At 41.9% G+C, this 26,087-nt stretch overlaps 1 protein-coding gene across 1 annotated transcript; it reads left to right on the top strand.

Annotated features, from left to right (window-relative positions):
* Nucleotides 1-1,044: 1,044 nt before the first annotated feature.
* Nucleotides 1,045-23,801, top strand: LOC108771467 (myb-like protein Q). The gene is made up of 3 exons (XM_018536772.1): nt 1,045-2,983; nt 13,113-13,163; nt 23,635-23,801. The coding sequence occupies exons 1-3, from the start codon at nt 1,999-2,001 to the stop codon at nt 23,799-23,801; spliced, it is 1,203 nt and encodes a 400-aa protein (XP_018392274.1). The 5' UTR covers nt 1,045-1,998.
* Nucleotides 23,802-26,087: the final 2,286 nt, after the last annotated feature.

Below are 26,087 nucleotides of genomic sequence, written 5' to 3'. Positions count from 1 at the left end.
TCTTTCCCCCCCCCCCCCCCTCGGCCCGTTCCGTCGTTCGCGCTCGCTGCAGTCGTGCTTTAAACCGCGAGTGTTGCCCGCGCTCTATCCCGCGGGGGCCCGCAGTGATTTCGAGAATGTAACAGTGCGCGTCCCTCCCTCGTCGAGCTCGAGCGAGGAATAGTGGACGGCGATGGATGTCTGGTGCCGTCGTCGCGGCGTCGTGTCACGGTGAAAGAGCACAGCGCGTGGAAACGAAGAGATAGAAGAAGAAGAAGAGAGAGAGGAAGGACGGACGATGCGAGCGGAAAATGTCACTCGGTGATACGCGCGCACGGATGACGGGGAGTGATCGACGGAGCGACGGTCACGAGTCTGAGGTTGTTAGAAGAGTGTCGCCGCGGCGACGGTGGTGGTGGTGGTGGCAGCAGCGACGGTCGTCGTCGTCATCGTCGTCGCTACGTGGTGCCGCCGACGCGGTGGTGGTGCCGGTATTGGCGACGGCACGAGCGCCGGCTCGCCGGGTACGACGTTATCGCGTTTCCTTGCGGCCGCGGGCATCGTCGAAATCGGACTCCTCCTGCCGCTCGACGACAACGTCGTCGTCGTCGTCGTCGCCGCTGCTGCTGCTGCGTTGTCAACAGCTGGCGAGAGTCGCGGCGGCCAGCACCTCCTGAAGAGGCTCTTTTTTTTCTCGCGACGCGACGTCGCCGGGATATATACACCGCGCGGCATTACCGTCTCTCTCTCTCGTAAAGTGCATACGTATACACACCTACACACGTAAAACTTAACCCGTTGGTGTGTCGGGTCGCGAGGTTAAGGCACCGCGTCGCCCTCGATACGCGACGGCCGAGGAAAGTAAAGGCCGGGTGTCGTGCGTGCGCCGACCGATTCGTTTCGTGCTCACCCTCTCTCCCCCCCCCCCCCCGCAGCCCGCCCTTCCTTCTCTCCGTCTTCTCACCACACATCGCCTTTTCTCCCTCCCTTCCTCGCCTCCGGTCTCTTCTTTCTCCTCTGTGTGTCTGTCGCCTGTATGTGACGGATAAGAAGCGTATACGACCATCTATCAGTAGTAGCAGCAGCAGCGCGCGCTCGCTCGCTCGCTCGCTCGCTCGCACGTCCGTCGGTGGTGTAAGCTTCGCCCGGGTGTTGTGTGCGTGCGTACACGCGTACGTGCGTGCCGCGGGGTGCGTTTTCTAACGTCGTCGGACACGACGACGACGTTTTCACCGTGGTGTCCGCGATGCCGACAGTGACTCGCGCAAACGGCCGTCGTGCAGATTGCCCGCGAGGATACCGCGAGATGTCCGTCGTCGACGATCATCAGAGCGAGGACACGTGAGGAGGTGGGGTCCGTTTTGGAGTACGCGAGCTACGAGAAAGAGAGGAGGACGAGAGGTAAATGAGAGTTCAAGGTCAGCCGGCGGTGCTGTTGGACCCGAACTCGTTTACACGACCAAAAAAAAAAAAAAAAACACTTATTCGGAGGAGAAGGTGGACCGTTCCTCGTCGTCGCTCGTTGGAAGTCGGAAATATCACCGGTGTGAGAAACGCACACGCCAGCCGATCAGAGAGAGAGAGGGAATCGGAGCTCCACCGTTTGGACTGTCACCCTATTTCGGGACCGTGATCCAAAGTGCGCGCGAGATACGCGCGCGCTCGCGGGCACAAATAAGTATACACGCGAACGTCGCGACTGTGTTGTGTATGTGTGTGTATGTGAGGGCTCCGTCGTCTGTGATTTTTTCGAGTGCGCCGGAAAGGTGTTTTCCGTTGACAGTGCGTATTTGATGCTCGCTGAAGGGAAGAAAGAAGAAGAAGAAGAAGAAGAAGAGGAAGGAGACCTCGTGGAGGTGGGTACTCGAAGAGGAAGGTCGTCCGCGACCGAGCGCAAAGTGTGTGAGTGTGTGTGTGATCCAGTCCCCCCAGCCGTTGTTGGAGTCTCCTATTGTTTTCCTACGGCGGCTACGTTGAAAAGGACTGGCCACCAAATGCGCGTACCGCAAATCCTGTTTCATGTTGATGTTCTGGAGCAAACGGACGGTGCTCACTAGACGTCTGCTAAAGGCCAAGGTCCGTGGGGAGCATGAAACCGAGTGTGAAGCTCAAGAGGATTCATCGTCACGTACGTTTCATCGCACGAGCAGCAGCAACGCGAGCGGCGCCGCCGCCGGCTACGACAACACGGGCAGTAACAACAACAAAGCGACGACGACGACGACGACGAGCCGACAAGTGAGCAGTAGAGTTACAGGACCAACGTTGTCGGGGACCGGCGCGGGGGCAGGAGGAGGTGGGGCGGTGGTTTACGGGGGACGCAACACCGCGGCCAGTAGGCTGCATCAGGGCTGTTGCGGCGGCGACACCAGTCAGGATGACGATGAGCAGCAGCAGCAGCAGCAACAACAGCAGCAGCAGGATCCCGGTCGGTTGCTGAGGTGCAAGGAACTCCTCAAGTCGCTCAAGGAGAATCAACTGGAGATGCTGCTGACCGCCGTCGAGAGCTACGGCGCCGACCTAAGCTCGTGCGTTCTCGTGCCGCGTCAGGTCGAGGACTATCCCTACGATCAGCAGCACGAGCAGCAGCAGCAGCAGCAACAGCAATATCACGGCAGCAGGCTACATCGTCATCATACCCGTCATTTTCATCAGCGCCGTTATCGTCAGTATCGACACCACCGCTCCAGCAGGCATCATCGCTCGTCCTCCGTCGAGGACGACCAGGAGAGCTGCTGCTCCGCGTCGGAGGATTCCTCGTCCGCGTCGCCGATGAGATCGGCGAGAAACGGTAGCAGCGGTGCCGTCGTACCGATGAGAGGATCAGCGGTCGAGAGGAGCCCCGGCGCCCCGTGCGACCCGCACCTGCTCTGCTGCCAGATCTGGCGGTGGCCGGATCTCGAGCACTCCTCGGAGCTCAAGAGACTACCTATATGTCATTCCGCTAAAGATCCCGTATACATATGCTGCAACCCTTATCACTGGAGTCGACTCTGCAGACCCGGTAAGCGAAAAACGTCTTTGCTTCCAACGTGTAGGTTTTACAGAGAGAAAGCAAGTCGATTCGAACCGAATTCCCGCGTACAGGACTTTAAAAATGTTAACTAATATGCGTTAGAATTCTAGTAAATTTTATGCAATTATAAATCGAACCGACCAGAATTTCCGAAAAGTACGAGTTATGTAATTAATTCATCAATAATATATCTCAACTCTCAAAACGTTATACCCTACAACTTGCCTGCCAGTGGTTTATCACTATCGAATTAACAGTAACATTTTTACTTTTAAAAAATAATTTCTTATATAGATTTAACTAAAATTGACGTAGAGAGCGATATTATTTTAAAATAAGTATAAAACAACGTATTGTAAATTTTAATTATGCTAAATGTCTGATCAATCAATTGAATGTGAAACTACATTTATGGAAAATACATGCAAAGAATCGGAGTCGCATTAGCACTATACGTTTTTTTTTATTTTTCGGGGACTTTTCGCGCAGTATCGTTTAACGTTTATCAGACGTGTCTAGTCGTCGCCGCCGGTGGTGTCTAAACGACGACGGCGGAATAATTTAACGTCGTAACGTACAACTGTCTACATTATAACACTAGGCCGCAAACCGAGCGCTAATCGTCACCTGCTCGGACCTGCTCGATGCTAACGAGCTTAAAGGCTCAAGCCAATGTAAAACAGAATTTATTAACGGTAGACCGATGTCTACCTGCTTACATTCAAAATGTAGACAAATATAGGCAATACGTACGGGAGAGGACCGTAGTGCTAACAGTTTTTCATCGCCGCGCGCGAGAAAGCCGAACAGGTGAACGAGAAATAGAAACACCTGTTACTTCTATGACAGATAAAAAATGTCGTAAAATCACGGGATAAAACTTCCCAAGATTGGCGCTTATCGATAGTGAATTTTTACAATATAAAATGCTAACAATTATATAAATACAATAAGAAAAGGCAAAAGAGTCAAAAATTTGTAGATAACGTTTAATACACAAACATCACAAATTAAAAGAAATACAGACAACGATCGGATCATTTTCAATGCTAATATAACAGAACTTTAGAAGATATGTAAATTATTTGTGATTTTCTTAATTTGATGCAACTCATTGTTAATGTTCTTGAATCTTTTTATTGTAGACTGTTCATAATATTTCTGCTTTCTTAGGAATATTTGTTAATATCAACTTTTATATTATAAAATTAAATTACAGTATTTTCTTCGATTAAGAAAAATAATTTAGTTTAAAATATCGAAATATATATACATAAAAAACGATTTTGTTGAAATAATTAGAAATTTAACTAAATACAGATCTGAACATAATTTTAGATTACTAAAATAATTATGTAGAAAACTCATGCATAATGTAATATACAAGTAATATGTAATGCTGAAAAAAAAATTTTAATAATTGATTTCTAATAATTAATTTAATTATTGATAATTTAATAAAAATTATTTTCAGATCTATGTGCGTATTCAGTTTCTGAGTGCTTTAGCAAAACTGTGTATTCTTTCCATACGTTCTCTTTTCCGGATACTCTTTAAAAAAACATTCATTTTTCAAATACTAAACTATTGACAAGTAGATATTCAAACCCGATGACAAACATCAATCTTTTTTTTTTTTGTCAGAGTTTATGTCAATCTTATAACCTCATAACATCGCCGCCTCAACTTTCCAACAGTTAAAAATGGTCAAGCCGAAAGATTATTTTGAGTTTATTTACCATAGCTTTCCCACAAAATCCAAATTTGTCATACCTGTCAAGAGTTTTTCTGTAAGATACAAAGAAACGAGACGGACGTGTTCAAAAAAGGATTCATCAATATCTGACGGATGATGGGAAAATGAGAAACCAACACTGACAATGAGTCATCGGTAAACTGTACAAGCTCGTGTATTGTTGAGGAAACTTAACGAAGAAAATATCGCAAATACAAACATTATCATTTAAAAAAATATTTTAACGATGTTTCCAATAATTACCGATTTTCGTTATCTTTTATTGTTTCGTAATATAATGATACGTGCACTTTACATATTTAACTTAAATGTCGGTCTTTGAAGTTTCTTCAAAGACACCTTTTGGAATGATGTCTTTATAAATAGATAATAACTGTGCCTAAGTCTGTGACACACGTCTTTACTGTTTACGCCGTGATATTCGTCATGTTTAAAGAAAATGTGGAATTTATTATGGACCTTGTGGCACACATACACACACACCGGCCTGCCTATCTCGGGTCTGTCGCCTGCCTTGTTCGGCGACGTGACTTCGTCCGCAAAAAAGCGTCGCGTCCTATAAAGCGGGAGGGAACGAGAGTGGAAGCGAAACGAGCAGGCGCCAGCAAAATGCGCCTTTACGTAACCCCGACGATCGTTTAACCCGTCGCCGCCACCAAGCCGAGCGAATTCGATCGTGCGAACCGTGGCGATACGGTGTTTCAATAAGTACGTCGAGTTTCGATGAAAGAAAGTTATCTTAAAACGTGTCGATCGGAATGATATAAAATTTAAAAGAGGGATAATTGGTTTGTGAATATATTTCAAATGTATAAATTTACATAAAAAATTTAAAGGATATATATTCTCAAGCATCTTTCCGCTACAATTTACAAAATATATTCGAATATTTGCTAAAGAATTGGACTTTGTATGATAATAATTTATTGCCTGAGTCTTGAGTCATAAGAAATCGAATTTGATTCTATTCTTTTCATATTCGACTGTGATTGGTTAGGTTTTATAGCTTAAAACTAAAAGCTTATAATAACTTATTATAGAAAGCTCATTAAACTCAATTCTTCGGTAATTGGAACGTATTTTGTAAATTGCTAGAAAAAAATGTTTGAGAATATACCCTTTAAGTTTTGAACATAAATTTGAAGGTAATGACTTATTGCAGGAAGTCCAGAAGATCGTTAAAACTCGTTTAAATGGAAAAAAGTTATACAATATCGAAAGTTATCCAATACCGCGAAATTATATTTTTTTTAGTTTAATTTTACATCGCGCTTCTCTTGGACACATCGTACGTATGCACTCGTACTCGGGCATCAGACGGCACACGCCCCGGATTATAAATAGAAAACTTTATATAATAAATATTCTATAACAACAAGTTTAATCGTATGGAATTAACGAGCGTTAGGCGGCGGCGAGAACCACGCCTCGAGAACGTATTTAATATTTCTCATAATCAGATAGGAAGGAGAATATGCCACGTGAGTCGATAAATAAATACCAGCTAATAACGTCATCGAATCCACGACGCGAAGACGCTCCCTTCTATCATGAGCTTCGTTCAGCGGACTCAACAATCGAGAGCGAGCATTCGCCATTATTAACGTATTTTTCTAGCTATGGAAGCCTGATGATTGGATAATCTAGAAGAATATCAGCGAGCTACAACTGTTGAGCCTGTTGAACGCAGTCGTGCAGTATCATCGCACGATTAGTGTTTAGAATGCAGAGAGTCTGGACATTTCAACAAAAGTCCCTTAAAATGACGTACAAAATGTGCACGGAAAGAACAACAGGTCTGTTCGCGTTGCTAAAAATGAGATAGACGTATATTTGCGTGAGCGTTGGAAAAGAGAAAACGAAAATGCTGAGGGCAAAAAGTGTAAACAACGTTTAAGCAGACCTAATTTTGCTGAAAGATATTTGCTGCAACGCATACAGATTATAATTTTGTTGGACAGTACACTCGTGTCCATTTCTGCCAATGTATTAGATTAACTTCGACTTATAGTTTAACTAACTTTTTATTTCGCCTTTTATTCTTCTCTTTCTAAGAATTAGAAAAAAATCAGGAATTTTAATCTTACTTGCCTACTTTTTATCTTGTTCTAGTTCTAGGAATGAGAAAAAGAGTAATTTAACCTGAGATTGGTAGAAATGAGTATTAGTGATGACAGATGAAATGAGCGAGTGTTCGATCGAGAGTCATCGGCTGCGAATCACATCGGTCGCTCGTTCGGCAAAGTTATAAAAATCGGCGAGACGAGTGCCTATAATATCGACACTCTCTAATCGTTTGAAAGACTAAAGACGCGATATTCCGTACGAGATTGCTGAGAAAAGTGCGGCTTTTTCTACGTAAACACGACGCCCGTGAACGTGACCATTCACGCGAGTGCCCACCGGCGCCGGTGGCCTAATCGTGACGACGATTCGTTACAGTCGAGCGCGCCACAAGCACGTTTTATCGATAATATCGAGCGTTTATGGCTGGAAAATCGTATCGAATAGGCGCGACCGATCCGCCGGCGACACCTCCGCAGAAAAAAGATCGCGAAGGTGCGCGAGATAAAATCGCGACCGTGTTTCGTAATTAACGGCGCGCGACGCCGAAGAAAATAAACGGATCCTTCGAATTCCATGCTGAGGTTTCCACGGCTAATAATAGCGCGTGGCTGCGGCCGCATATGCACGTCGTCCGAGGAAGCCGGCACATTTGGGAAAAGAGAGAGAGAGAGAGAGAGAGAGAGAGAGGGGCGGGAGAAAGCGAACGAGAAGCGGCCGCGTAACGACGAAATAGTCAGCTCCGCGGAGACACCCCGCGCTCTTCGGAAAGACAGATCGGATTCTCGCCGCTGCGCTGACGCGGGGAGAAGGGGCGAAGGAAAGACTCGAGATGCGGAGAGAAAAGGAGGAAATCGAGCGAATGTAGGTAGGACCTGCGCGTATTATATACGGATGAGAATTAAAGAGCGAGAGAACGGCGGCATTTACCAATAACTACACAATCAAAGTTATGACCAGAAGGAAATGAATCTAAAAATAAAAACGTATATATGTATATTGGGCGAGTCAGTCGCGCGGCTGGCGGAAAGACGGTGACGCGAGAGTGGGAAGGGTTGGTCGACCGGCAAGACGGTGGCGGCGGCGGCGGCGGCGGCGACGACGACGGCGGTGGAGAGAGAGAAAGAGGGCGCGAACAGACGCGACGGGATGAACGGACAAACTGACGAGGAAAGAGCGGGGCGAGAGAGAGAGACGGCGGGGAGAAAGGAACGGATGGCAGACTCTGAGGACGGGGCGCCGTCGAGCATGTGCGGTTGAGGATGGGCAAGCGTCGGCGAGGGGCGCACCGTCCGTCGCGGCGCGGCGCGGCGGGACCGGAGGGGGGCACGAGGTGGGACGCGACGGCCGCGAAGAGAGAGGGGACCGCAGCCCGGCGCCGCTGCGTGTCATTGCTGGCGCCAGCTAATTGTCGAGGCCAGCCGGCATTAGCCGAGGAGCTGACCGAACTGAGTCGAACTCCACGAAAGCAGGCAGGCAAGCAGGCGAACGAGCAGGCAAACGACGAGTACCCGACCCCCGACGACGACTTGGGTCGCGTTGTGCGGTCGAACAATCACGCCGACTGATTCTTTCCCTAATTCCTCTCAGGCTTATTATATTGGCTATATAGTGTGTAAAAGTCCCTGGTAATGAATAGATCTCCCATGCGAAATGAAATTAATTGTTTCGTCCTTAGCTGCTTCTTCTCTTAACGGTGCCATTGGAAAATGAGATCTCTCCAGCTTGTTTCTTACAATGGATTCGTAAGTCGTAAGCCGTAAGAAGTTGGCCAATCATAGTTGAATACGAAGAGAATAATCGCGATCATGATTGGCTAATTTCTTACGACTTTATTGTAGAACAGGCATTATCAGTGGTGAATTCTCGTATAAGAATTTAACATAATTTTCAAGCGTTTGTAATTTTCCTCGACATTTGCTGACAAAATGATTAGAACTCGATCTTTATGCATAATCGCTTTAATATCAGAGTGTATGGTACCATAATTTATTGCACATTTTCTGGGGCAAATAGTATAAATACATCTGCTGCTTGCAATACTGACCTTCGATCGTTGAAATTTTTGAGAATCATCGGAATTGGGGACAACGAAGGCGTCCGGAATCTTGGCTGGTACCGATGTGTTTATTATATTCTCAATCTCTAGGACGCGCGTGTTAGTGGTTCGACGGATCGGGAATAGGTTTCCTAGGAATTCGAGTTCTCTCTCGCTGCGCATCGCGAAGAATTCCGAAGGCACTTTAGAGTCCGTTGTTTAAAACAAAGACTGACCACGCACTGAAATGATGTTCCGCTCGGGTCTCCACACGTTGGTATTCGCGACGATTATCGCGTTTCCATGCCGTATATATTATATAAATCAAAATTCTACAGTGTCTTGTAAAAAAAAAAACACTCGATATTATTCAAGAAATAATCAGAACTATCGAATTTTAGGGTGTTATAATTTCAAACATATCAAAAGAAATTGCGTCGTAATACATATGCCATCTTTTTTACCGATTTTACATATTTTTTTATGTGCATTGGAAAAAGTTTACTAAATCTTAATACGCATATATTCTTTAATAGAATAGAATAACGGAGTAAACATTTACTTACAGTAAATAAATATTTATGCAATAAAGTGATAATTAAATGAAATTGATGGTTCTTGTGCCAAAAATAAATATTTACTTCGAACCGCTCAGATAAGCGTTCGTTCAAAATTTAGTACACTTTTTTCATTGTATACACGTTTATTTTAGTATACCGTGACGCATGCGTTATTTAGCCCACATCGCTCGAAATAACGCGCGTATTCAATATGCAATGACGCGTGTACGGCGAGCGGCGATCGCGCCGGCGGCGCTCGCCTATTTTTCCCGTCGGCTCAATTTACGCGCAACCTCGCTGGCTCGCAAACAGACACCGGACGCCGACCATTGTCAGCGCGATCCGTCGATAACGTACGTTAATTTTCGCGTCGGATCGCGGCGTTTTATCGCGCGTAAATCGCTCCCGCGGTGGCGCCTTGTTTTCGTAACGCCGCCGTCTTTATCTGTTTCTTTTTTTTTTTTCTCCTGCGTTCGGTGGCCGTTCGTTCACACATTGCTGCGGCAAGCTAGTTAATAATTCATTCACGCCAGCGAATCGATTATCATCGGCCAGTCGGCGACGGCGGCTGTGTGTCGTCGTTACGCAAATCGTTGCGGCGGCGCAGGTTTTTATCACCGCGCCGCGCGATTCGGCGCGTAATGTGCGTGCGTGACTTTCTCCGCCGCTCCCTCTCCTCCCGCGCTCCGATATTCATTCATACTCGAAAGCGCGAGGAGGCGACTTTCGTACAGGGTAAGAGCAGAGTCCCTGGAGAGAATCTGGCTGGCCATGCACACAAAATGGCGTGTGTGTTTGGTATGAATGTATGCTACAGTTTGATTGGTAACGCCATTGTGAATGCATGCCAATCAAAAAAGGGGTCTAAGGCGATAGCCAGACTCTGAATGCGATCCAGTTTACGCTGAAAATGCTTTAAAGTATTTTTCGATTGGTGAACGAAAAATCAACGTTTTCAGCGTTAAATGGACCGCATCTTGTGTCTCTAGGGACTCTAATGCCCGTTTCTAACCAAGTAGAACTTGAATTCCAGTTCAACTAATTCTTTACCTTTTTTTTAGTTCTTGGAATTACAAAAAGATGAACAGTTAGTTGAAGATTAAAATTGAATGGAGAAACGGGTTAAACTCGGTTCTACTATTGTTAATCTTAATCCCGGTTCTATTTATTTTATCCTTTTCCTTAGCCTTAGGCCTCAATTGTTAGAATTGAAACCTAAGAATAAGGTAGGACTATTTTAAAAAACGAAGTAAGATTTTAATCCAAATTGAAGGTTTAAGTTTGGTAACTCATCATGTGAAAGGTACTGCCAACGATGTTTTTAGATCTGATAAATTTTATTTCATTAATAAATTTTTATTTTGTTTTAAAGAACCAGCAAATAGGAAAAAATCAAATTTAAACGTCAAAAATAAGATTCAAATCTTATTTCATTAAGAATTGTTCATCCATGTATGAAATTGTACCACTTTATGCTATATCTTTTTTGACGCGATTTATTAGAAATTATTGAAGAATGTATATACGACACGTGCATCTTTTTTTCTTTATTCGAAGACTATATTTTTCTATATCGTTCGCGTGCGGTATTTTTGTCTCGAGATCGATAGATAGGTAACGAGGACGATCGATTCATAATAAATGTAATAAAATTTATCTCCCGCGTCTGACAATCGCATAAACAGGCCTAGAAATAGGCGCGTCTCGATTGGAGGGAGACTCTCAGCGGCGCGAGTTACGTAACAGCCACGGGAGCGCCGCGCGTTTATTATAAGTGCCTTAATTAGGGGCTGAAATATCGCCGTTTAAATCGCGCTCCCATCTTGTTATTCAAATCGTGCCAACTCTGGTCCGGAGTTTGAAGTGTGTCGATGAGTGACATGCCGCGCCGGCTTTATTAAAGCTCGGCGGCGACGCGGCGGCCGGTCGACTCTGGAGAGGGATTCAACGGAGCATGATTGAGAGAGAGAGAGAGAGAGAATGATAAAGAGAGAAACGAGCCGCGAAGAGGATCCGCGTGTAGGCGCGACAGACGGCCATTACACGTCGACGCCGCGCCACGCACTTATTATCTAGGAATTTCGGCGCACTAAGTCATTAGTCGACAAATGTGTACTTTCCTCGAAAAGTGGCCCGGATGTTGTTTTAGATACGCCGATTCTAAATACAATATCGGATATGTGATTGTAATGATTTCGTAATTTATGATTTCAATTGTCGATTACGTAATATTATTATAGTTGTATATCTCAGAATTTTTAATGACACGATTGATAAAAACGGTCATAAAATAAATAAAACATCTAATTGTTTTTATCAAAAAACATACAATACTTTTTCTCCATGGAATAATTTTTGTAGTAGTATATATTTTTAGTGTGAAACAAATTTTTTAAATTATGTAAAAAAAAAATTTTTTAATTTGTGTAAAAATTATTCTAAAAAATTAAATGTTTAAATAAAATTAATTGATAGCAATGTTCAACTTAAGCTTGTCGATTGCAGTTATGCACGTACTACTTACACGCGTAGTCTTAGTGGGCTTCGAGTGACGCGAAGGCGGTTTCGTTCTCTTAGACACGGAGAGCGTCAGGTTACCTTGACGTTCGAGATATTCGCGTCGCGGTTTGTCCTCTATTACTTTCAGGGCGATACGTAAAAGGACGAAAAATGACATACCGGTTTCACTCTACACTAATAATAGAACTTACCATTTTTGGACTTCTCTAACTGGCGCCTGTCGTTTGTTACAATATATTTCGTGTCGCCATCGATGTCATTAATTTAATCAAAAATCACTGGAGCCTTGAGTCTGTTTTTCAATGCTCCACGATTGATGCGAATGTATTAATGCAAATGTATTAACAATAAGCACAGCGACTCCGACTGAAATTAACAGAAATTTTCTTATTGATATACTTTCTAAATTTCTTAGAATGAAATTTCACTCTACAGCCCGTTTTCGCAATATGGTTACCTAAAGATTAAAAATTACCAAGAGGTTTTTTAATGAAATTCATTCATAAATTTTTTAGTGACCTTTTATCTTTAGATAACTATATATTGTGAAAATGTACCTAAGAGTGTGAAAATACAGTTATTTTTGGAGAAGAGTGAAAATATATTTCGCTTTTTCAAAAACAATGATAACTTTCACTCTTTTTTGGAATGAGAGTTTACTCCAAGAAATTTCGAAAATTTTAATATGTTTTTATTCCAAGAAATTTAGGAAGATAACCCGTAAAAATAGTTATTCAGTATTTTTCACTATTTTTTGTATGTTCGAATTTTGAGGCAAAATGATTCAAAATTGAAAATTCTTTAGTCTTCAAATAACACAGTTAGATCACAGAGGGTTAATATTAATTTTATTATTATTTAGTATTAATATTAATTATTTAGATGAATAATTAATCTATATAATTGAAATAACGAGTTACTTTCTTAATTACATGCTATTAAAGGTACACTATAAATTACAGTTAAAAGTATTAAACTAAATTATATCATTAAAAGGTATTATAAAATGAAAAATATTTTTTTTTATATATATATATATTAAAATTTTACATTAAAATTTATTGAATTTATTAATAAAATATACGATGCATTGTCTATATACTTATATATCTATACATATATATCTATTTATCTAGTTCTCAGTCGTATCCATATAACGATTATCATTTTCTATTTCAGAGTCGCCACCACCCCCGTATTGCCTTATCGCCGACAGACTGAGACCCGAAGGTGAGTGTTTCGTCTTTGATGCCGTAATCAGGAATGTCTGTAATGGATGTGTGCGAGTGCCAGTATACATTCGTGTGTTTGTCTATATATGTGCGTTGTCTTCCCATACCGGCGATAACTCATGTTTATTGCTTGCAAACGTTTACCGTACAAGCAGCGAGGTTCGTCTCTCCTAGCGCGCGTGTCGTGTCTCATGACCTAGCCCAAAGCAAGGTTGGGGATAATCCGGGACGATTACGAGTGCCAGCGTTCCCATCTTTCGGAGTACAGCGTCGGTTAATCTCTGTGTGCGTTCGAGATTGCGCGAACAGTACGTAACAATTCAATTAAGAGATTGCTTAATTTTTTTGTCTCCGGCGTTAAGGAAATGAACCTATTTTTTTTTTATCAAAGCGGATCTTGGTGCTCAAATATTTCAGAGTGAAATTATATATATAAAGTGTGATAATTAAAATGTTCTGAAATACACATTTGAGCACTCCGCTTTGACCGAAAATTTATCATATTTCTCTTAATTGATTTTTTTTTTTGTCAGTATAATATGAATTACTATTTAAATACGTAAGGCCGGAACTTATTAGGAGTTCGTGACAGCTTACATTTTTATTCTCACCTAATATTATTCTCTTTTATCTGATATGTACGCTACGCTACTTTTATTTATAGCTCTTTTTCAATTTAAAACGAAATTCCTTTTTAACGTCATCATCACTCACAAATATAATTAATATATTATTAATAAATTTTCGTCGAGCACGAGAACAATAAAATCGTATAATATATCGATATCTATATTTTTCTTTGTGCCTCGAGAGAGCTCGAATAACACGAAAAAAAGTACAGATACCAAGAAGATCTATACGATGACAAATACACGGCATTCCAGTCGTACGACACAGAGGTTCTCACACTTTTCACGGCAGCACACCACTGTGGATTCCTGAAATGATAAATAGATCGTCCCGTCGCGAATAAAACCGACGATTTTATTAGATGGAGTTGAGCAAGAACAGACGCGCAGCGTTTGTAGAGGTTGGTTTACGATAGCATTCTAGTCACACACATCGAGGGTTCTCAACCAAGCGCACGATAATACGTATCTCATGGATGGAAGCTGCTCTTGCTTTTTGCAAGAAATCAAGAAAATATACACACTTCGTATGTGTGTGTTTATGATAGTTAAGAATATACAGTATTAGATGCGGGAATAAAACGAACTTATTGTTAGTTGAATGAAAAATCAATATAATATCTATCGCTTTCTATACGTTTACGATCGTGGCTACGCGCTGTAAGCCGATCTTGTTGATCACAATGTGCCGATAGATTTCATGATATCGTCGTTTCAGCGGTTGATCAATGTTTCCGCTAGTCAGTATACTGGTCCACCAGGTGGAGGCTGAGTAATCTCGTTTGCACGCGAAAACGCGAGACATCCTTTAACATTTAGCAGCAAAATACTTTTATTTGCAAAACTGTGTTAAAAAATAATTTTTATTTTTTAAAAGATTCATAATAATTGTTTGCAAAAGGATCAAAGTCACATCGTTTACTTTCCGAAATTATACTCTTGATACATCTTCGAGTGAATTTTGATTTATGGAATGCACAGTATCGTGTATCGTAGAATCGAATAGCTGATAGACATAAAGAATTGCTTCTTAATTCGCGCATAGATCTTGAAACAATACTTTCTGCAAACCACGTCTTATCCTCGCTCCTCCCCGCGTCATCGCTTTCCTCATCTGGTTTCGACTATCGTCTCCCGTGCGTTTCTCTCTTCTCTCCTTCCGCGGTCGAACCTAAACTGGTTCTCTCGGGATCGATGCGAACGCGCGAGTACTCAACACAGATCGACCGCACCGGTCATCGATAGATTCGCCTTTCGTCGAGAAACTTCTCGCAGGGGGGGAGGGGGGCATCGCGCGATTACGAGAATACGACAGACCTGTTGAATCCTCCCTTATACCTACATCGATAATTCTTTTTAAAGTCACTTTTAAAATACCATACGGAAAAAAACGATAACTTTTAACATTCTAACAATCAGCGTTCTACACAAGATGATATTTTGATGGTCCAACGAAATTATTTTTCAGATCTATATCAGCTGAATTTTCTGATCTCTCAGCAAAACCGTCCTTTCCGTGTATAACACACAAGACAATGGTATATTAAAATAAAATATCGATGTCGGTGAATAGGATATTTTTACCGTTTCTCTCGTTATTAAAATAGTAGCGAATGAATGTCTATCTCATCGATGTTAACGATATATGTGTGCCAAGCTTGATATGACGAAATAATAGCGCCTGCAGTTAGAGGAGAGCCGCACGTTCGCGATGACGTTAGGCGTGTGTATAGATTATATAGTGGACGCACTTACATATATAGTAGAGAGAGAGAGAGAAAGAGAGAGAGAGAGAGAGAGAGAGAGAGAGAGAGAGAAATACCGCTGGGAGCTTGGTGTGTTGTGTGTATACCGCCTGAGGTCAATATCTCCTGTCGATAGAGAGAGGACCGTGTGTCGTATCGTACGTACTTACTGCAAAGCGACTCGCATTTATACGAGTATAAAGGAGGATCCTGCCGAAGGTCCAGAGAGTTCTCGAAGGTATTATTAAATCCTCAGAGCGTGTTATAAATACGAATTCCACGTCGTTTTCATCGAGGTTGACGCACTTCAGCTCGAGTGATACAATCAGATCGTAGCTAACACGAACCAAAATCTACAGTTTACATTTTAATTTCTGTTTATTTAAAATTTCTTTTTATTTTTTACTGAATGACGTTTAGCGTCGCGATTATAAATTTCCGCTACACGGAAAGAACAGTTTTGTTATATAGAGTGTCTCCAAAAAGTTGTAAGACACTGATCTGAAAATAATTTCATTGGATCATTAAAACAAGTAATACTGTAAGAATATATTGATATTCAGACGAATAAATTTATTTTTAGATCGATGTCCAGCTAAATTTCTACATACTTGAGCAGAACCAGAAATAAAAAGGAATATATTTAGAAATTCTGAATAAAAGAGAGGAAATATAAATGTTTTTTATACATTTTGTGTTTCGTGTTGCGTTTCGATTAAAAAATTCTGATTAGACCGCTTAAGTTCAAGCGCGTCCTGATTGAAATGACATGGAATTCGTATTTATAATCGACTCGCGCTCGCCTAGCAGCGCGAATGACTAGAAAGCTCGTGTCTAACGTTACCGCTCTTGTCAATCGTATAAAATAAACTCGTGAATCAATAATGACAGCCCTTTCACGCGCGCGTGCACGTCGATATGATATGATAGAACGCAGAAACGCGCGCGGGCGAGGAAGCGTACGTTTTTCCTGGCGGCGTGGGTGGGGAGCGGAGCGGTTTCTTCTCGGAAGAAGGCGACTCGCCTCTGCCTCCGTCGTAAATCTGTCTTTCGGGCGACGACGGGCGCCCGCGCGAATTTATGCCCCGTCGCGGAAACTGGGCCACCGCGCTGCGTGCCGAAGCAGGCGGCGGCGGCCGGCGGCGAGACGGATAAAAGTCCGCCACTTGTTGCTGCTTTAAGCGACGCGACGCGATATTCCTAACGCGAAACGGAGCGAACCAGTGACTCGCGAGGAGATTCCGCGAATGCGCGCGCTCTCGTCGTCGTCGGTCGTGGGATGAAAGTAAAGGGGTGACCCAATGGAAAAGAACGCGGCAGAATCTGCTCGAGCTATCACCTTCAAGTTCCTTCTCCGAGCAATCTCGCTTCCCTTCTACGATCGTATCGGACATTTTATTCGTAATTCCGCGTATACGCGTTGTCTACTCTCTAAATCTGAATCAGTGATTAATCACTGACATAGTCATCCCAATTATATCACTGATAATCAGTGAAATTTAACCAAAATATCAACGGAGCGTTGAATCTGTATACTTAACTAACTTTGCGTATAAATTCAATATGTATTGTGCAAATGTCGGTATTTTAATTATACATAATGCTAAAACTTTCTTCTTTTTATTTGAATTTCGCTGATTCAGATTTTGAAAGTAATTATTATAAAACATTATGTAAGACCTAAGAACCGCATCTATAAAATTTAAATTATAATGATGGATCTTGTGATACATGCATGGAAGAAAATTGAAAATGAGCGAACTATAGAATTCTGTGTGATCACATCAGTCAGAATTCTAGTTGTTTCAGCTAGAATTATAAATAGATACAACCAGAAAATGTTCTGATTGTCATTAGAATTATTTCAATCGATGTAACCAAACTCTCTTTTTCCGACGTAACTTTATTATCATTATTTTTATTGGGAAATATGTGTACTGTTGGTGTTAGACATGATATTGGGAATCCTTACGACGAAACTATAATACTTGATTTTCGCAAATGCTATCTCGCTCCGTGTCAGGCATAGAGTTTTACGGTTGCGCAAATTTCAACGAATACGACGAAGGACACCACGCGCCGCGCAGTCCCTTTCAAACGCACGAGGACAAACGCGTGTCGCGTGTTATGTGTGACTTACGTTTTTAATTTTGCTCTCCTGCACACACAATTCGTCTCTTGGATTAGATTCAATCTTTGTCCCATAATGGCTACGTTAACGTCGTGTTTCGTTCTCTTGGTTGCCGATCGTCTCTGTCGTCGAAAATAAACCGAGTACTATCTAACGTTCGTGTATTTAAAAAAAAAAAAAAGATAACGTAGAAGCTGCAAGAAATCGTAGAAAGTGCAGCTAAGTGCATTCGCTAACGGTCCACCTGTCTTGAAAGAATGTATGTATGCACAACACGGTAGTGGATATAAACCGGTTTTAAAATGGGCTGGGCTTTGTTATTTTACCGACAAAACAAGTCATTGTGGAGAGGGAGGCGAAACATTAAGATGGAAAGATCGGAGGGACATCCTCCATCCCCTAAGTGGTCACTTTTCACGGTTCGAGCTTGTGTTTCGTTAATAGAGAGCGGCGACTTTTGGTACGGCAGCCCCTTGAAAGAACGAATACAGCTCGAGTAAAACTTCCGCTTGCTAATCCTCAGTTGAGGTTAAGGGTACGGAGGGTACAGATAAGACAAGACCTCTCTCTTAGCGCCGGTCAGACGATGGGACTGACTAAGCGGACTAAGACGACGAGATCCCAGGGAGCGGAGGCGGTGGGCGCCTGTCGCCTGCCTTTAACGCTTATTGCCTACTCGCCACGACGTCCTTGAATACATCCCTTCTCTCCTTCTCTCTCTCTCTCTCTCTCTCTCTCTCTCTCTCTCTCTCTCTCTCTCTCTCTCTCTCCCTCTCTTTTCATCTCCCTTCCTCTGTCTCTTGCTTTGTCGCTCACCCGATCTTTCCTTCTGTCTTTCACCGTCCCGCCCGCTTCGCTCGAAAGAACAAATTCAAGCACGCACTTTGCTCCTTCTCACTCTCTACCAATTCTTCAGCTTCTTTCTGCTCTTCCTCGTTTATTATTGCGGCTTTTTTCGCCTCCTACCGGCGCGCGTTCATTCAGTCTTTTTCTCTAAAGCAGTTTTTCTCTACGGTGACTACATTTTCTTAGGGAAACTGAGAGATAGATTTTAGGACTTTATTCTTAAATATTTTCAAAAAAAAACTAGTTTATGACTCTCTTTCAGAGGCCTACTTACTGATTTCTGAAATTTTCTTGCGCAGTATGAGATAATTCTCTAGAAAAGCACAAGTCATCATAACATCAAAATGACGTCAGAGTAGCTGTAAATTTGATTATTAAAAGACACTTCTCAATCAATCGCGACTCATTTTGATGTTATTGTAACCTTATTGTTCTGTTTGCGGGCTAATATAGTATAAAATATTGTCCTTGCTTCGTCGATTGTTTCAGTAAAAATTCGCTCATTGATACATCATACATTGGAATACTAATTAGAAAGAAATTATCCGTAATATTCGTAAAATAAAGGACAAGATTAAATTTTGAGAGAAAAAAAAAGAATAAATCTAAAGAATAGAGCTATCTGAAATAAAGAACTTTACAATAAAGGATGTGAAGTGATCGTGGCAAATGAAAATCGTAATAATATCCTGATATTCCGTTTCCGAGCAAACTCCCTCTTTTCGTGATAAAACTTGACTTGCGTTGAAATATGGAATGTCGATGATGATTATTTATCGCGAGCAATCGTGATTTATCGTCGATCGTACGAAAAGCCGATCGTAGATTCGTCGGGAAATCTGTTATCGGCTATTGCGGTTAGAGAAGCCGGCGTACACACTATGATGAAACCTTTCCCTCTTTCTCTCTCCCATCCTCCTTTCGCTCTCCTCTCTCGTCTCCGCTCTTGTCTGACCGCCACACGAGTCGCCGCGGCGACCAGCGGGAGTGGCTCTCTCGCATTCCGGTGCCTCCTTCGCCGTATACCGATCGCGCCGGCAGCGTTTGCGACCGAGAGCACCGTGCGGCGAGAGCACACCGATTTCCGGATCGGAGGAGCTCGACGAGATACCGCTTTTGAAGATCCGCCGGCGAGATCCCTAATTCGATGCAGCTTTTGCGGTATCTCGGCGAAGACGCATCGCGCGAGTGCGCCGCGCCGCTCCGCGCCGCGGCGCATTATGATGCGTGACGTCGATCCAGCCTCTCAATGTCACGACATTCAGCTCGGCGACGGACGATCGCCGCGTTGCGATGTCGCGTGAAGAGATAAATTCGTGTACCGCAAACTTGGAAGTTTTGGTGGACGTGTCACCGGCGTGAAAAGGAAAAGTTATGTGAAAGTTTCAGACAGAGTTTTAAAGCGAGTTCGACTGGACTCGCGGCACTGGTGCATATTAAAATCCTTGTAAATTGGGTTTAATCTCGGTGTAAAAATGAAATGCAAATATTTATAAAATACATGTTTTCACCTAACGCAGCGCAATAAAGTGCATTGAGGACTTTGTGGCTTAATCCCTTTTTATATATATTTATGTTAAACACACATTTTTTTATGTCAATTTGTACGATGGTTTCAATTTTTAGAGAGCGGAGTCTATTTTTCATCTTACGACTTTCTTGAGTAAAATTTGTCGTAATTCATTATTTCGTTGTATTCTTTGCCTCAAAATATAACACTGTTCCATCATAGTGACTTTCTCATCTTGTGAGAGAATCGTTAATCTTTAGAGAACGAAAGTTTATTTTTAAAATCTTATTTTTATTAAAGTATATAAAATTTGTTACAATTCATTATATTCTTTGCTTTAAAACGTAATACAATGCCATACTACGGTAGTAGTTTCCCTGAACTAAAGATTAATGTGCACCAAGGCGCCTTATTGTGTGGAGACCCTACAATGTGTCCACTCGAATTCGCCATTACAGTCTTAGAAACGATCGAGGATAATAGACAGAGCGTTTTAGGGTCACTTCACTCTATTCACAAATCTAATCGAGACCTGCGTGTGTAGGGCACTTAACGGAAAAAAGGAAAGATACGTCGATATCTTCTCAGTCGTTTTCTCTTTCTTTGTTTTCCTCTTTTGTGACACTCTTCCCAAGCCAAAGCTCATAATTCACGAATCCGTTCACCTTGGAAGCCGAGCGAGCGGGCGCGGTGGCGCCGCCGGCCGAATCTTCCGCGTGGCTATATATTTTTGCAAACTCGGCGGTGACACTATCTCACAGATTCGCGCGGCACTTAACAGCTTACGGTGACACGCGTAATTCGCGGAATTATATTTACGTTCCCTTTGTGGAGTGACGCGCGTGCCAAAATCGCGCAGCGAGCTCACCCGTCCGGCCATACTTTGTAAATAAATTGTATTTACCCGGACGCGCAACGGCGTTGTATATTGGACGTCGACCGACGACAGCGAGTATAATAAACCAGGTTCGCGTATGTCAATTTGTTCCTTATCGGTCGGATAAATATTTGCACCGATAATCGCTCGTGTGCTCTGATTGTTTGCCACGTTGCATGCATGGCGTTGTTGCCGCGAGTCTGAAAAAAAAATCGTAAAAACTTGGAAAATCTGAAACACACTCGGTGATTTATGTTCAACGAGCTCGTGGAGGTTATTATATCTGGAACCATTTCCTCTCTGTTAAAAGCTTCATAATTATAAATATAATTCATGAGATTTTTCTCGCCAGTTGGACGAGAAATTTCTTTGCTGATATATTTTATTGATCAGAATTAAGAGTACGTTATAATATATAATTAAATATTCTATCATTAAGATTATTTTTTGTTGAGCGAAAAAAATTTTATCAGGAAACGCCAAGTGAGTTTTGGTTTCTATTTATGTAACAGCCCTCGCGTGGGAAACAGGACAAGGATTTGGTGAAAGAGAGAGAGAGAGAGAGAGAGAGAGAGAGAGGAGGAGAGAAGGAGGAGAGAATTCTCCTGCGAAATTCGCCCGACGCGACGCGGCAACGATGGGGGCGAGGCCAGCGGATTTTTAAATAATTGCGTCCTAAAAATAGACGGCTCTCTTCTATCTTCACGATATCCTTGAAGTCCCATTCCTTGCTTTTGCCCTCGCCGCTTTCTCTAATGTTTTAGGGTGCGATGTGGCAGGAAATGCTTCTCCTGTAGAAACGAGATTTTGGAATTCCAATGGAATGCGACCTCTCGTCCAACTTGTCGGTCTGACGTCATCCTCTCCTTTAGTGAATGGACCTGGCCTTCTATGGTCTATCCCTAAAACTATTAGCATATTTGTCGAGTCTAAAGTCTTTTATAATGTATAAACCATACTTGTAGCTTGAAAAAAATATTTTATTTTTAATTGTCAATTGCCTTTATCTTGTTAAATCTATTTCGTTAAATAAAGTTAAAAATATACAACGATTAAATTAGATGTATCATTAGTATAATTCTGTCGAAATAAAGTAGATTTGTATAAGAGCTCAGTAAAATGATTTTCAAAATACAATCATAGATTTTAGGAGACCGATAAATCACTACGAGATGTAAAAAACGAGTTTTAAAAGACATTAAAATCGAACGTAGGCCGTTTTACGAGAACAGATTAGCATTGTTTCATCGCAAATATAGTTGGCCATTCTGTTTGTTATACGAGACTTTTGTCACGGTGCGCGCAAATAAATTAACCGTCTCGAGCGAATAATTATTTTGGACGATTCTGTCACCTCCTTTGTACCGCCACGTGAGAGAGAAAGAAGGACAGAGAGAAAGAGAGAGAGAGAGAGAGAGATTTCTGTGAGGATTATGAATCACGCGTCTGGCGATTATACCACCTTGGCCGTTTCTGTCTCTTCTGGCCCGCGGAAATTGTCGCTCTTAATTGTCCTCGTTCTCCGATCGATCGTGCGGATTCTTGCAAACGATTAACGCCATTGATCGCCAATGTCGGGCTTTAACATCCAGCCGCTAAAGGTTGTATCGAATGACACACACGGTGCAGTTTATCTTTCTTCGGCGGTAAATAAGAAAGGAGATTTATTTTGCTATCGGATTTACATCTCCGCGTGCGTTCGCCGCGCTGCATAGAACGCGCGGTGGTGACGAATCGTTTTACCGTTTGGCACGATGCAGCTCGGCAGGCGAACGCATCTCTCGCGCGCGCACCTGCGTCGAGAGAGAATCGAGTTTATTCCGTCTGCTGAAGCGGAGAAATCCGAGACTAGGTATTACGTCGATTAACCGCGCGCGGGATGAGGCGCGGACGTACGGTCATATGAAATTACGTGGAACCTCGCTGCCGGTGTTTACCGACAATAAGCCTTTTATGCAACGCACGCGTCGTGAAATTCTTCACCCGTCTCGGAAAATTCTCGCCGTTCGATCCTCACGCGATAACAAACGCCGCTGTTCAATAACGACGCTTTTACGTTCGCAGAAAAGACGGTTTTGTTGAAGTATCTAAAGATTTTGCTAGACGCAGATTTCAAAATAATTTCAATGGACTGTTGAAATATCTAATTATATAGGACGTTCAGACTGGTTTGCTGAAATGTCAAAATTTTTTGCGACGCATTGCTCGAAATTTATTTGAATAATGCCAACTAAATATTTATTAAATACATATAAAGATATATTTATTTGGTACAAAAAACTGAGTCAATTTGATTTAATAATAATTTCTTTTTATTAAGTAAATACTTATTTGATGTAAGTAAATGTTGGCAGTATTTAAATAAATATTTAATTGTACGTAACTACTTTGATAGTCCGACATAATTATTTTCAGATCCGTGTATCTAGTTGCGTGTATAAATTTTTAAATATTTCAACAAAATTGTTCTTTCTTTTTATTGTAAAATCGCACTAACGTCATGTAACTCAATCAGCGATACACACATTTTTTTATAATATTCGCTTTTTTCCTTTTCTCTGCTCGAGTACAACGATGATTATGTTTCTCTCTATCTTTATTCTATAAAGCGAAACATGTGCGAGAGCGAAAAAAAGAGTGAGTGAGTGAAAAGGGGGAAAGGAATTAAGAGAGGAAGAAATAGTCTCGGTGAAGAAAGCAGCTTCTCAAGGGGTTGCCCGTTTATTTTCAGATCGTGCGCCTAGCGAAGGGGATCAACGTCGGTGCAGAAACAGCACGCCCCTGCCACTTCCCGGCTCGCTTACCACCAACGGAGAAGGTAACTATGTCTTCAAGGTTATAGTACCCCATATGTTCACCGACCCCAAGACGAGAGATGTATGGGGTGTCCCCCGTTGAATCGTTTTAACGATACGGGATTGTTGAAATTTCGAGAAAGTAAGATGATCCGTTTCTCGTCCTGTCATATCCAATTTTTTTTCTCGTTTATCTTCGAATAATCGTTCGGTCTATCGGTTCCCGAGATATCTCCGACTACGCCACTGATCGATGACTACACCCTTCATCCACGTGGTTAACCTTGATCGGCGCCACGATCGGTATTCTTTTCCCCCGTGTGTACATTTCTTCTCTGTACCTGAAAAAAATAAAAGCGGGCTTAATTTTAGGCAAGTTTTATTCTCCTTCGAATTGCAGCTAGTTGCGAGAGGTAATCGCGATTTAAATTAATTTTACATTTTCTAACACATACGAGTTTCACATACGCGCTAAAATTTTAATAAATTAAATCTCTCTTTTTTTATATATTATATAATAGAATACTTTTCTAAAAAAAGAAGTCACTCGTATTTTATATTCTCTAAATTCTTTGGAGTGGAATTTCACTCTAAAGAGCGAAAATTGAGCCAGTTTTAAAAACAGGGTGGCTCAATTTTCTTTAAGAGTGAGATTTCACTCTTCGGAGTGAAATTCACTCGGGAAGTTTTTTAGAGAATATGTATAAAAATTAGCATTCTTATTTAAAGTACAATATGCCGGTATAAAGGATATCAGTTCCCAAGATTTTCTCGAAAGAGCAAGATAACGTTTTACAGTGTCGACCGGCGTCGTCGAAGAAATTTCCTCAGCACGCACGTTCCTCCGGGCTGACGCGCACGTAGCTTTTCACGCATGACGCACCGCACGGATCGTGGACTCGTCGTTTTTCGGACCGCTCTCGGGCCGCTCTCGCGTTGCTGCTTCGTGGAACGCCTGAAACGCTTTTGGCCCCAGCCAGAAGCAGGAAAGTGAACGCGCTCTGCTCTCTCGTCGTCGACTCGTATACGACGATTACTCTCGTTTCTCCGCAACATCGTTCAATAATTTTCTGTCGTCGCGCCATCGGACTGAGTATACAAATTTTTTTCGAAATGTAGATGAAAGTGTGAATGATATTGGCGATAAGGAAATAATTTGCAGGAATACATGAAAAAAAAAAAATATATATATATATATACAAGAAAACTGGTTTAATGATTAACTATATACGTATTTATATATGTATTTATTTATTTATTTAGAATTATTAAATTTTTTTATTTTAAAAGAATATTTCTATTACTGGCAGATTTAGGTTACGTTCTGTGAGATGTAATTTGATCTGTAGAAGGATTGTCTTTATATAAGTGAATGACGACTTTGTTTATTCTCTTGATTAATCGCAAATTCCCATGCCGATGAAGAAAAACGAATTAATTATAATATTCGCGATGACAACACGTTACGGCGAGTTTTTCCTCTCTTCTGTCCAAGTCTTTTTACGTACTTTTACTGCCTTCGCCAATGCAAACGCTGCTGCTCTAACGACGTCAAACATTCCCAAGCCGACAGCAAATTGCGTCTGTGTCCGGCGCATCTTGCAATTTTACAAGAGTGAGTAAAGAAACGATGCGTATGTTCACGCATTTAATCAGAGTAATCGCGTAGAACGCAATTTATTCCAGTAATTCCAGATTAAGAGAACATCATTTATATATTACTACAATAGCGTGAACTTCTGAAACAAATCCTTTTGGATTCTTTAATTACTTTAAATTACATTTCTCAAGTTACTTTACTTTTTCTCCTTTAAATCTTTTTTTTTTTAATCTCTGATATTTATTTATAGTATTTTAATTTTTGACACGAGAGACAAAGAAATAAAAGTGTTGAAATTATAAATAAAACATCACTAAAATTATAGAGCCGTTAAATAAAAAAAATATGCTGATATTTCTCGCGGACGGATTTGAAATTTCTGCAATTTTATAGTAGAGTATTAAAAAGATGCACGTTTGGCCTGTCGTCGCAGCAGGCAATTTACCGGAAACGAGAATCATCCTGACGGGATTGCACTTTCGTCGGCTTAGCAAATGTCGCGTATATTCGCGGGATGTTGAGCGCGGCAATATAATACGCGAAGTGTAGAGCACTGAGAGGGATGACACGGAATCATAAACACGCGCACAGTTGCCTTTTTATTTCAGTCAGTTATAGATAGAACGCGCTGCTTCCGGGAGAGAACAGAAATATCAGGATTCGATCGAGCCGTTTTCCAACTGACGCCGCGACTATCGAATCTTTTCAGAGAGCTCTTTTAACACGGGATCGCGAGGCTTCATTTATTTCTCTTCATATAATTCAACGATAAGTCAAGACAAAATATTG

This window comes from Cyphomyrmex costatus, unplaced genomic scaffold (assembly GCF_001594065.2).
Source record: "Cyphomyrmex costatus isolate MS0001 unplaced genomic scaffold, Ccosl1.0 scaffold159, whole genome shotgun sequence".
NCBI classification, from domain to species: Eukaryota; Metazoa; Arthropoda; class Insecta; order Hymenoptera; family Formicidae; genus Cyphomyrmex; species Cyphomyrmex costatus.
Note: the sequence above shows the minus strand (reverse complement) of the source record. Positions and strands in the feature narration are given on the sequence as shown.

Bases quoted from the DNA above. Each gene is read 5' to 3' on its own strand.
- LOC108771467 (XM_018536772.1), top strand. From the start codon at position 1,999: ATGTTGATGTTCTGGAGCAAACGGACGGTGCTCACTAGACGTCTGCTA. The intron at 2,984-13,112 runs GTAAGCGAAAAA...TTTCTATTTCAG, and splicing joins GAGTCGACTCTGCAGACCCG to AGTCGCCACCACCCCCGTAT. The intron at 13,164-23,634 runs GTGAGTGTTTCG...GTTTATTTTCAG, and splicing joins CGACAGACTGAGACCCGAAG to ATCGTGCGCCTAGCGAAGGG.